General features: G+C 39.5%; 1 protein-coding gene across 20 annotated transcripts in view; it reads left to right on the top strand.

Annotated features, from left to right (window-relative positions):
* Dlgap1 (DLG associated protein 1) overlaps positions 1 to 13,500 on the top strand; it is an 888,020-nt gene that overhangs the window by 762,419 nt on the left and 112,101 nt on the right. For 8 of the 20 annotated variants that reach the window (XM_074070243.1, XM_074070240.1, XM_074070255.1 and 5 more), the window contains one exon: positions 1,280 to 1,309. The exons of 9 other annotated variants lie outside the window; for them this stretch is intronic. In XM_074070243.1, coding sequence (XP_073926344.1) covers positions 1,280 to 1,309 — 30 coding nt within the window. Of the gene's footprint in view, positions 1 to 1,279; positions 1,310 to 2,726; positions 2,760 to 13,500 lie in introns of all 20 variants that reach the window. 3 more of the 20 variants (XM_074070239.1, XM_074070238.1, XM_074070237.1) reach the window with 1 other exon arrangement.

Here is a 13,500-nt window from a genome sequence, read left to right as displayed (position 1 = left end):
TGGTTTGAATTACTGGCTACTGATGAGATTGACCAAAATTCACAAAAGCATGCTCTGAGTATCAATTGCTATATGGAACTTGCCATAAAGAATACTGTGCACTTCATTATTTTTGAGGATTGTGTGATACGCGCTCTTTACATCAGTAAAACTTATAATAAGCATATGTATGTATAGGTGCATACTTTCTTCTCTGCAAAATCCCTTATTAAATATTAACCAGACCTCAACAGTTCTGCAAGAAAGATGAGGTTTTGTTCTGGCCAAGTGATTCCAGTGAGAGTAAATATGAGGCCCTGAGTTCAAACTCTGATCCCACCAAAAAAAAGATAAGAAAGATAAGTTCAAGAGGTAACTTAAAAGCAGCTTTTTCACAAAGTCATTATGGAAAGCAAGTCTGTCTCTCTGTAGACATAATCTGTTAAGATCAGTGTATATTTTTGCTGACACCAATTTGGTTTAGCAGTATTGAAAAGACCTTTGTTTTCATTTAGTTTGATAACTCTTCCAATCTGAAAGAGAATCAGAACTTCAACCAGATGACACTATAGACATTTTTCCTCAAAAACGGTTGTGGCCATGACAATGGCATAGAAATTGAACGTTTTTATTTCTAGCTATAACTCACAAAAATTACTTGTTAAATCAGATTATTTCATCAGATCTAATTTATTTTTGTATAGTGTTTCACCTTTAAATTCACTGAAAAGATTCATGACTGTCAGACAACATTTTATATACTTGCTTCATGAACTTGGCACAACCAGGTAGCCTGTGCACTGTCTCCCCTGCAAGGAGCCAAAAGTTGAACCCATCAAACCAAGAAAATGGCTTCTAACTCAATCAGCCCAGAGAAGGAAGTTATGAAATTGCACCATGTTTTTTAACCACGTTTTACATATTTCAACATAAACTCTGCCCCAACATGCATAAAGTGATCTCTAGACCCAGTATGAACAGGAAGTACTGATACCTGGTGTCCTATTGTGTGACGTTCTACAGATCTATAAATCAGCATAATTTATATATAGCTGCAGTTACACAGACAGACTATGAAGAATTTAGTGAAAATTTCCCCCAATGGTTTTATTGAGGAAAGGAAGACACTTCAGGTCTATCCAAGGACAAAAGAATTTATTTGATAATATTTGTTTAGTTAAGTTCTCAAAATACCAGTAAGAAAAAATCTAGATCTGAAGTTTATGTGTGTTTTGTGAAGAATGGGGTAAAGGTTGATTTGGGTCCAGGATGTAACTGCCGCTTTTTGTTTTTATTCAAGGTGTCATAAAACTGAGTTCTGCTGTTGAAGGTACGTTTTTACCACCACAAAACGGATCATGTTTTTGCTTCAAAAGCTGCACAGTGTGGCCCGTAGCTAGCAAGCTTCTGTGGCGGTGGTGTTTGACGCCATGTTAGGACTGCCAGCGTCGCCATTCCGTCTGTGCTTCTCCTCGTTCTGGTCGTGTTATGCTGCAAGTCTCTCGGCCCTCCGCCATGGCAAGGTGGCCCTAAGAGAGCACGTGTGTCTGTCTGTATTTCCTCGTGCAATGGCCGCAGACCCAGTGCTTCTCAGAGAGAAGCTTCCCGTCAGGAAGCTGTGTCCTGTTCTTTCAGCAAGGCCTGCTAGAGCAGTGCCCTGGTCCTTCATCCCCACATAGCAGACGTGTGCCAGGAAGTGTTTGGGCGTGAACAGTTGTTCAGGCTTGCTAATGAGAAAGCCAGGTGGTGAGGGCATTTGCCAGTCTTATGGCCCCCTCCCCCTGGGCACTGGTTCCACCTCCACAAGATGCTGTGAGGACCACCTTCAGTGTTGTCCAGTTGGTGGGCAGCCCTTCCTTTAGCTATGCAGTCAGGAGCTGTGAGGAAAAGAAAGAGGGATTTAAAGAAAGTAAAAGGAGCTGGGGGCACTGCTCAGTGGTAGGGTGCTTGCCCTGCATGCAAAAGGCCTTAGGTTCTATTCCCAGCACCAAAAAACCCTAATAAATAAATTAAAATGAAATAAAAGTACAGGAAGTCTGACTCAAGTAATATAGTACCTGTCTAGCAAGCACAAGGCTCTAAGTTCAAACCCCAGTCACAGAAAAAAAAAAAAAAAAAGTATAGGGAGTCATAGTGACAAAGATCTATAGTCCCAACAATCAGGAGGCAGAGGCAGGAGGATTTCTAGCTCAAAGCCAGCCAGAGCTATATATAGACCCTGTCTTAATGCCTCCTACAAAAAAAAAAAAAGTTTAAAATGGTTAGAAAGTTTTGCTGAGTAATCCTCAATACTGTTTTAAAAAAAATCTCATTATCATAGCCACATACCACTGATAGCTCACATCTATAATCGTAGTTACTTGGAAGGCTGAGATTGGGAGGATGGCAATTTGAGGCCAACCAAGAGCAAATAGTTCCATGAGACTCCATCTCCAAAAGTAACCAGAGCAAAATGGTCTGGAGGTGTGGCTCAAGTGATAGCTTGCCTAGCAAACACAAAGCCCTCCCTGAGTTCAAACCCCACTACCACAAAAAAAAAAAAAAAAAAAAAACCTATCTGAAGTAATTAATTGGTTATTGGTATAAAATTGACCTCCTTACCCTCCTAGGAATTTAACAATCCAAAAGTAGAGAAGTGTAACTTTCTCTTTGTGAGTCTCTGTGTTTGTTTAAAGGTATGTGAGTGTTCTCATTTATGGGAGTGTGCTGATCATGTTTTGGGGGTGTCTTCATTCTCACCTAATCAGGGGAGGCTGCTGGAGGAGGTGGTGGGCTTTCAGGTGAGTTTTCCAGCTTGCAGGAAAATGTGGCTTAACGAATGAGCAGTGCATGGAGGTAGGGAGGGAGGAGAAGTGGAGAGGCCGGACTCAAGTCAAAGGTTCAGGGGGCTGGAGTTTGAGGGTTGGGAAGTGACAGAGGAGCTCAGTTGTGTATTCATGGGAGTGACCAATCTGACCTGGAGGGCTCTGTCCCTCCTCGGGATTTAGGACCATCACATTGGACAAAGTCAAGCTGCAAAGGCAGATTCTGACATTCATGGCCAAAAGTATTCTGCTGCTCAGACTAAATAAGACAGGAAGACGGGGGATGTAGTTCACAGGTAGAGCCCAGGCACTGAGTTCGATGAAAAAACAAAACAATAACAAGAAAAAGAAAAGGTGCAGGCAGTGGTGTTTTAGGGTGGAGAGAGAGACCAGTAAAATGATGTCACCTCTCAGGGCACCGGTGGCTCATGCCTGTAATCCTAGCTACATGGAAGGCTGAGATCATGAGGATCGCAGTTCAAAAAAAACAAGAAAAAGAAAATTCCTTTCAAGCCATCACATCACCTGCTTGGCTTAAGCACAATACTCCATTTGCAACAAAAGGAAGTAGAAACGAGACAATTTTTAAAAGTCAGAAAGCCAAGAGAACTCTAGATAATTTAAAAACATTTGTACTGAGGTTACTACTGGGTGGCATAACCTGTCTGAGCCCTCAAAACAGGGTTAAATTCTCCAGAGAAAGATGAAAGTGTGAGGAAAAATGAGGCTGGAAAGCAGAGTGACTGTCTAGGGGCTGTCGATCGGCCTCTGGCTGCCTCCCTCATCACTAAGCCTCTCCTGAGTCCTTGGGGAGCGAGGGGAGGGGACGGAGAGCACAGGAAGTTCTCTGCAGTGGTGGTGGGTAGCAGAGGTCAGGCCCACTTCGACTGCAGCTTGAGTATCTTTGGGGCAGCTTATTGGCTGAGGGCTGTAAAAAAGCTTGCATGCTGTGTTGTTTGAATACGTGTGTGCCAGGGTGGTTTGGGGTGGTGTTGGGGTGGGGTGCGTGTGTTCAATGCATGCATTCTCAATGCATCTAGAATGTGAGGCTCTTAGGAGCATGCTCCGTGGAATGTGTGTCAAATACAATTTCCTGATGAGCAATCAAACACAGAGATTCGACTGCTTAGTTAATTACTGCACTTACTGTTTACCTTCTCTGGAATGAATTCCAGGCAGCCTCATAGAGGTTGATCATGTCACAGAATATGTCCATCTGTGGAAGGGATCCATCCCAAAAATGAAATATTGTTCCTTCTCTTTAAAAATGACTATTCTGGGTTATCCTAGAACTCTGAAAATAGTATTAAAATTTTAGGTAGGTTCTCTTTTTTCTTTTCTTTGTAAGGAGAAACAACTGTGAGGGGCTAGGAATGTAGCTCAGTGGTACAGCACATGCCTAGTGTGTGTGATGTCCTAGGTTTAGTCCCCAGTACCACAAAAGAAGAAAAACAACTGTGAAAGACATAAATGAAAAATCCACAAAGATTCCACTTGCTGTTTCCTACCAAGAACTTTGTCATGCGGTTTTATACCTTCCCTTTTTCTAAAGCAGGGGTGCCCCCTGCAGTATTTTGCCACTTCATGCCAGCAAAAAGAAAAAACATTTCCATCACGTTAAAAGTGTAAGGGGAAAAGTGAAACATCCTTTGAAAGACTCAAAATTATACTTAAATAGAAACACACGTCAGTGCTTTAATTATTTTGCTGTGAAGAAAAATATTTGAACAGGAAAAAATGAAGTTTGAAAGAAAGAACTGCAGTTTTAACATCAACACTGAAGTATTCAATTTTAGATGGATAGTTCTAAACTCAGAGAAAAACTGGAGTAAGAGAGAAGTATTTAGACAGCAATCTGAGGGAAAGTGGAGAGAGTTGGAGCAATGATGGGGAAGAAAAAAAAATCCATGGCAAGCATTCCAGACCAGAATCTTCTAAATATTCCTCTTCTGAATATTCCAGCCCCAGCCTGGAACTCTTTTGTTTGTTTAGGGTCTTTTGTTTGTTTTATTTTGTTTTATTTTTGCTGTACTGGGGTTTAAACTCTTGCTAGGCAGGTGCTCTACCTCTTGAGCCACACCCCAGCCTCAGTCAGGAGCTCTTTGTCCAACTAACATTGCACCAGTGTGGTGTGGTAAGACATTTGGGGAAAGTGGAGCATTCTGGGAGATAGCAGCCGGAGGGCCAAGATGAGGCTGTGGTGGAAGGCTGGTATAGGTCATAAGTATCTTACTGCTCCATGATAATGGCTTATGAGCCACCATCCCCATCAGAACAGGGCACTTTGGACGGCTGTCATATCCAAGGTGGTACTTTCGACATCTTCGTAGACTCTGATCCACCAAGTGGAAAAACTCCTCAAGAACAGTAAAAAATTGGGCTGAGGATGTAGCTTAGTGGTAGAACACTTGCCTGGCACAGACAAGGTCCTGAGTTTGAACCCCATCACCACATTAAAGAAAACCAAGTTAAAATAAAAACTGAACTCAGTCTTTACATCCATTTTCAAAATTAACACTTTCAGCTTCCTGTCTGTATTGTAATTCTGTAGAAAGAAGAGCCACTTTCCATTCGGAGCTTGTATCTGCCCTCACATACTTTTTGAGAACTTAGATTTCCATTTACTTTGCTTAAGAAATCCTGTTTTCCATAATATGGCATGCAATAATATCCAAAATTCCCCCAAATGAATTTAAAATTATAAAAACATATGACCAAGTATATTGATATCATTAATTCTAGATGAATTTTGTTCTTGTCATTGTGTCTATTTTTTTTTGAGACAAGCTATCTGTTCAAGTGTGTCAAGGTACACTGTGGTAAATCCATTACTGAAAAGCTTGTGGACCAACTTCTTGTGGGAAATTGAGAATGAAGTTTCAACATTTTTACTATTGGAAATCAAAATGTCTTTTTAGACCTTCAATTCAAACCAGAGAGCTGATAGGGATAGGTAGGGCTGTCTCCTGGGAAGAAATTTCTCCTGCCTCCAGAGTGAATGGCAGGGTGAGGGATAGAAAACAGAATATTGTGCAAACCGAAAACAGATTCCAGAAACTTGTTTCTGCAAAGAAACTCAGTCCTCCTGCTTATAAAGATAACATGAGAGCTGAAATATCCTACCAACCAAGTACATGTTTTCTTCTCAAGTGTATGTTTTCAGAAATGTGTCATGAAACTTTTGGTAAAATTTTCCTGTTCAATAATAATCCTAGGGTCTGTGGAGTGAGGAAGTATCTCCATGGTAAAGCACTTGCCTAGTATGCTAGATTCCATCCCAAGCACTGAAAAAAATAAATTTAAAAATAATAATATAAATTAAATAAATATTAATGTCCCTGGAAGCATTAAACTGAGAATTTACCAAATACAATCATCCCTCACTATCCACAGAAGACTCATTCCAGGGCCCCCATGGGTACCAAAATTCCCAGATGCTAAAGTTTCTGAAAGAAAATGCCATAGTGTTTGTACATACCCTATGCACATCCCCCCTTACACTTTAAATCATCTCTACATCACTTATAAAAGCCATGTGAAAAGTAATTCCGAATGCTATGTGACTATTCTACTGAACCGTATAAGGAATAAGAACAAGAAAAAGTCTATTCTCGTTCAGTTCAGATGCAATGTTTTTGGTACTGGAAATCAAAACATCTTGCCCACACCTCAGAAACAGTTAACCTTGGATGACCATTGGCAGCATTGCACAGCTCTTTCCCATTCGTCTCTTCTCTTTTTTAGTTTCTTTTTCCCCCGTACTTCCCTTGCCTCTCCCTCTACACCCTGTCCTATGACGCATGAGGCCTTTAGGCAGCAGAAAAACAGCCACTAATGGAATGGATTTGACACCATTCGCTTCAACATTCTCGCTCATAGACTGGAGCCCCCTCTCTCTCAGAGAAGCTATCAAGACTAATAATGAGATAAATGTAAAGATTTTAACATAGTGTATGGAATACAGTAGGTAGCCAATAAACTCTTTTGTATTCTTTTTCCACCTGTCCTGTTTCTTTGCTGAGAAAGCAATGCTTTCTCTTTCCAGTGTCCAAAGATCTAGCAAACAAACGATGGATTTCACTAGGATTTTCTTGTAACACACCACTGAACATCTCATTTTGGACATAGTCATAGACACACAGAGCCAGCTTAAACAACCTCTTTCCCACTTTGAGAGTGCTTACAGGAAAGCCACTCCTCATATGAGATAGCATTCCTGATCACCTTGCTTGGAGCCATGGCATCTTTGTGGACAGGGGAGCAACCACCCCAGGAACCAGGCACCATCCCAATTTGGCAAATGCTCAAATCAGATGGGATTATCCTTGCTGTCCCCCTATCTGCTCTTCCAGTTCTGGAAGATGGGGAGAGAGGAAGGGGTTTTGAGGTTGGTACAACATGTTTTATCACCACTCGTCAAGAATATGGAAAATGGTAGGGTGTGATAGCCTGTAATCCCAGAACTCAGGAGGTTGAGACAGGAGGACTGTGAGTTTGAGGCCAGCCTGGGCAGTTGGCTTCAAAGTCTGTTGATTAAACCACTGGCAGCAAACCACTTTCTCAGCTCTTAGAAAACCAACAGCTCCTAACTCTATGACCAAAGATTAAAGTTTTTCATAGCATGCCATGGTCATTCAATAGGGCTGCTTTGCTTGGGGAGATATAAGTCTTAGCTGCTCATAATTGTGACATATTCCATAATGGGTGATTTAGAAAAGTAAATAAGTGTTTCAAAACATTTAAAAAGAGAAAGACAAGATACAGAGAATATGGAAGTTTTCAAATAAGGAGAACTAAACTGTAGATACAGTTGTATAACTGTAAGCAACTCTTCATAAATCTGTGAATTTTATCACCCAAAACTAATAAAAGTCTGTGCTGAATAAACAGCCTTGAGCACTAGCAACAAATTAGCATACCCCAGAAGATAGTTCTCATCCCAACACCTACCCTACCCTTTGCTATCCTCCCTGGGGCAGGAAATGGAAATTTATAAATCAAAGACAGATAGGAAGGAAAGTTTTCCATAATTACCCACTGAGTCATTTTCTCTCTTTTCTTTTTGTTTTTTAAGAGTGTAAGTTTCAGTGTCTGTATACTTGTTTATATTATTTTAGCAGTCTGCTGGACATTTTCAATATAAACAAAACTTTTACTCTAAAAAAACAACCAACTGATAATTGCATAAGAAGACAGTTTCCAAGAACAGTGGTCTAATTAGCAGACTTTGAACCCACTCAATAATGATATCAAAGCCACTTCTAGTATTTCAGTCCCAAGTTTAGAAAAATGGCCTTCACATTTTTTATCTAAAATTATAGTGTGACCTTCCTGTTAACTTTGGAACATGCCATAATTTCAACAACTGCTCAAAATCATTTACTGTTGTAGTCTGGGATATGACCCTGGAAATCACACCCTCTGAAACTATCCATCTCATCCATTAAAATGAACTGTAAAAGCCACTTTCTGTTAATTCTTGTGTACATTTGGTATTCAACCAAGATGCCTACATGTGTAAATATTGCTACAGCTGAATATATAGCATTTTTGTTGAAGACATTGATGCTTTAAGTTGAAAGAGCATATATTATGATTTTTTTGTTTTCACTGAGGAAAAACCAAAGCATTCTTACTGTAATGTGTCAGTCACATGCAAAATCAGCTGCTAGTCCAAAAGTTTCAGGGATGTGAAATGTTTTAGAGATAAGGGTGTTCAGTGATGTTCTACTTTTCCCTGACATGTATGTGTAGGTGAAGACAGAAAATGGCTGGGTACATCTCTACTGAGATGTAGTGTTTCTTAAAATTGTAAGAAATGTAGAAGCAAATTTCATTTCTTTTGAAGCCTTCTGTGTGCCACTGTTAATTTTATAGATGGCCTCCTTAAACATAAACTCTTAAAATTGAGTTTGGAGCACATTACTTTGGAAGAAAGTCTAGAATAGTGGAAAGGACATTTTCAGGTTAAAACTTCCTAGTCTGAACTTCATTGCTGTGTTTTAATTTAACATGAGATATTCTGAGATCATTTTTTTTCATCACTGTGATAAATATCTGAGAGACACAATTAAAGGAGGAAAGACTTATCTTGGCTCACAGATTCAGAGATTTCAATTCATGGTCAGCTGACTCCATTGCTTTTAGGTCTGTGGCAAGGAAAAAGCATCATAGACTAAGAACATGGCAGAGCAAAGCTGCTCAACTTTTAGCAGCCAGGAAGTCAAGAGAGTAAGAGGAAGGGGACACAACAAGCCAAACCCTTCAAAGACACACCCTCTGTAACTTACTTCCTCTAACCAGGCCCAACCTGCTACTTCCCACCACCTCCCAACAATGCCATCATACCTTGAATCCATCAAGGGATTCATCCATTAACTCATCAAAATCCTTCCAATCTAATCACTCCCAAATTACTGGAGCCACCAGCTTTGGACCAAGCCTTTGACACATTAGCCTTTTGGGGAAATATCCAAATCATAACACTAGGAATCACACTTTCCTCATCTGTAAAATGGAATTGAAGCTACTTGAAACTTCAGATGATTAAGAGGTTTAAATAAAATGAGGGAATGTTGAAGAACATAGTAAACTGCTTAACACAGAGTTAAAACCTGGGCATTGTACATTGCAGGCAAGTGGTCTACCTCTACCCCTGGCTCCCTAGAAAACACTTTTAAAATCATAGATATGGGAAAAGCCTCAGAACACAATGTAGCCTCCTCTACCCAACAGGTGTAACCTTACACCTGTTTCTAAAGGACAAGAGGGAGGGTAGTAGATGAAGACTCCTCTAGGGAGCCTTGGCCTCTGTATTTTCGATTATTGGCGTGTAGAGCTTAAAATTCAGAAGAAGTGAAATTCTTTGACTAGCCTTTGGCTCTTTGCTGCTCATTAACTACCCCCAAAATATTAAAAAACACACATAATTTGCAACATAAATAATATGTAAATTTTTCAAATAATCAAAGGGACAGAATATCCTACCTGCCCATAGATAATCAGGCACATTCTGAGACCCATTTTGTGACAGTCCAATTTTGTTCTTGGGAAAACATCAGCTACCTTAGTAAGACATATGAACTAGCTTAATATATTGACGACATTGTATTGAGTCATGAACTGTGCAGAATCTGGATTCAGAGATGGTTAAGATGCAGGTATGGCTGGTGGAGTGACTCAAGGGGTAGAGAGTGCTTGCCTAGCAGATGTAAGGCCCTGAGTTCAAATCCCAGTACTACAAAAAAAAAAAAAGTAGATTCTGTCAGTCATGGTGGTACATGTCTATAAAGCCAGCACCAAGAAGGCAGAGATAGGAGGACTGTGATTTCAAGAGCAGCCTGGGCTACACAGTGAAACTCTGTTTCATAAAAAAAAAAAAAAGGAAGGAAGGAAAAACTGTGGATTCTGATCTCTTAGAAAGACAGAACTCTATAATTAGGGAGCAAGTTAGAAGTGAGAGGGACAGCTTCTAAAGGAACAGTACAAATAATCCAGGAAGGCCCCACAGGAGAAGCAATTGCAGTCTTGAAAGATAAGTAGGAATTGGTCAGGTAAAGAAAAGCATGGTAGTAAGCCTAAAGGTGTGGCTCGGTGGTAGAGCACTTGCCCAGTGTGGGCAAGGTTCTGGGTTTGATCAGCAGCACTGCAGAAAGGGGGGAGGGGAAGTGGGAACTACAGGCAGTAGGACCTGCAGTTGTCAAGTCAGGGAAGCAGGAAATCCAGTAGTCCCCTTATCTGTGGTTTTGTTTTCTGCAGTTTGACTTACCCACAGTCAACCATAGTATAAAAATATTAAATGGAGAATTGCAAATATAAATAAAAAGGTTTAGGTTGAATACTGTTCTGAATAGTATGAGGACATCTTGCACTGTCTCTATTCCACACAGGACATGAATCATACCTTTGTCTAGTGAATCCATGCTAGTTAGTGGATCTGTTGGTCACACAATAGCCCTTTAGTCACTTTGCTACATATATATACAAGTGGAATTAAATATACATACTATATAACAAAATTATTTCAATCTGTTCTACAATTTGCCCTTTTCACTTATATCTTAGCATCTGTCTAGATTCGCATATATATAGTTACCTCCTTTGTAACGTAAAGTTCTACTTTCATGGATGGCCATAATTTATTCAGCCATTCCTTTGTTTATGGAAATTGTAGTATTCAATATTTTCAGAACATAAGTTCTTACTCTAGATCTATGAATAGACTCTAGAAAATCTCTCTCTCTCTCTCTCTCTCTCTCTCTCTCTCTCTCTCTCTTTCAATCTGCGCTGGGCCTCCCTTATGGATGCTAGGTAAGTACTCTACCACTGATCTACATCCCTTTTTTTAAATTTTTATTTTAAGACAAGGCGTTGTCCAGGCTGGCCTCCAACTCACAATCCTACTGCCTCAGCTTCTGGAGTTACAGACAAGCTGCTGGAATTATAGATAGGCGCCACCACGCCCAACTTTCAGAGGGTCTCTTAAACCTTTTGAAATCATATTCAGAATTTGTATACATAGGCATACATGAATTATTTCAATAGAAGAATATCTATCACTTTCAGCAGATTAACTAAGTAATCAATGACCCAAAAAAGTAAAAAAATCGTAATTAAATATAGTTACAGAATAGTATTTCTCAACTTCTTAAAAATTCAAACCACCTTTTGATGTACTATACATACATATACATGACCACCCTTGGCAGAAATCATCACCTTCCACTCTGAAATTCTTGGGAATTCCCCTCCCTATCATCCCCCTGCCACCCCAACTCAACCACCATGATTCACAGGAGGTCCTTCTGCCAAAAAAAAAAAAAAAAATTGAGTTGGCCTTTATTATCAGTCATTGTAATATAAAAAACAATAAATGTTTAGTTTTCAAAGATACTTAGTTTTCAAAATGTAAAATTATGTTCCAGTAATATGACAAGTTACATGATTCAGACAAATCATCTCACTAAAACCCAACAAAAGTGTACACAGGCAGTCCCCAACTTAAAACGGGTCCACTTAACAATTTTGCGACTTTGCGATGGTGCCGAAGTGATATGCATTCAGTAGGAACTATATTTGAATTTTGAATTTAGATCTTTGCTGAGCTCATCATATACAGTGTAATTCTCTCAGATGCTGGGCACCAGCAGTAAGCCACAGTTCCTAGGCAGCCACACAATCTTAATAACTGATTCTCTGCAGTGTGTTGTGTTGCTAGGAAAGGATAGGTGTATCCAGTGCATTTTCAACTTAAGATGTTTTCAACTTGCAATGGATTTATTGGCATAACTCTGTTGTAAGTCAAGGAACACCTGCATATGCACCATTCTTAAAAATATCAAAGATTTGGGGCTGGTGGAGTGGCTGAAGTGGTAGAGCACCTACTTAGCAAGCATGAGGCCCTGAGTTCAAATCCCAGTACCAACAAAAGAAGAAGGAGGAGGAAGAAAAAAGATTTTAAAAATATAACAAAGATTTGGGGTATGGGTCAAGTGGTAGAGCACTTGCCTAACATGTACAAAGCCCTGACCACCCCCCTCAAAAAAAAGAAAACCAAAACAAAGATCTAATGAGTCAGTAAGGAATTTTTGGGAAGCAGGAACTTGGACAAGCAACCCAAGCAATGAAGTTGCTTCTACCCTGAGGGCACCTGCTGGTTCTGGTTGATCAGTTTAAGTTTTGAAGTTTTCACAGGATAGAAGGAAACAGACGTTAAAGCCCAAAGCCTGTTCGCGGGAATGCCTAACAGGAAAATCCTATCCCACAAAATTGGCCCCTGAAAAAATTATCCCCAACTACAAAAACAAACAACAAAAGCCTTCTTTAGTACTCAGGTGAAGGATGATCCACTCATGAGAAGTTGTAACCATGCGTCACCCGCACTCATTTCCTCAGCCCAAATTCATAGCACCTTGGTTATTCAAAGGGACATGCTCTTAGATGATGCTTCAAATGATAACCTACAGAACAAAAGTGTTTTTGTAGGATACAAAACTCTCCAAAATCAATTCCCAAGGAAAGTAATCTGCTCACATCAAAAATGATCAGGCATACAAGGAAACAAAATGACATGAGTGAGAAGAGCACAGACCAACCATGGACTAGATTTGTTGAAATACAAGTAAGCATGCTTGTGTAAAGATATAGAAGAAAAACTTTAGAAGATTTGCAGGGAACAAGAATCTATTTTAAAAAAATAGCTAGACAATTTGGGAAAAGGGAAGGAACATTCTAGAAAATTTTTCATTTAAACTTGAAACTCAATGGACAAATTTAGCAGCAAGTAAAGTTGAAAGGGAAACAACTGGAAGACAGGCAGAAATTATCCAAATTTCAACAAAAGCAACAAGACACAAAAAATATCTCTCCAGGACTTCAGAGCCATGCTGCTTGAACACTCCACACACCAAAATTGTGAGCCAAATAAATTTCATTACTTTATAAAGAACCCAGCATTTGGGTATTTGCTTATAGTAACAGAAAACAGAATAAGATATATACAGAAAGAATCTAGAACAATAAGTGATAAATATATGTCTAACAATAAATAGGCATTGATAGGATAAAACAATGATATTAAAGTCTGGTGATGTTTTCCCAAAAACAATAAAAACATGTAACAGAAGCAGTAGAAACTACAAGAAAGATAAATGCAGTAAAAGTATCTTAAATACCTTGTGTTTTCTAAGAAAAGGTTAAGAGTATTGATTAATTTATT

The sequence above is a fragment of the Castor canadensis genome, chromosome 4 (assembly GCF_047511655.1).
Source record: "Castor canadensis chromosome 4, mCasCan1.hap1v2, whole genome shotgun sequence".
NCBI classification, from domain to species: domain Eukaryota; kingdom Metazoa; phylum Chordata; class Mammalia; order Rodentia; family Castoridae; genus Castor; species Castor canadensis.
The sequence above is the reverse complement of the archived record's forward strand: the minus strand, read 5'-3'. Positions and strand labels throughout refer to the sequence as shown.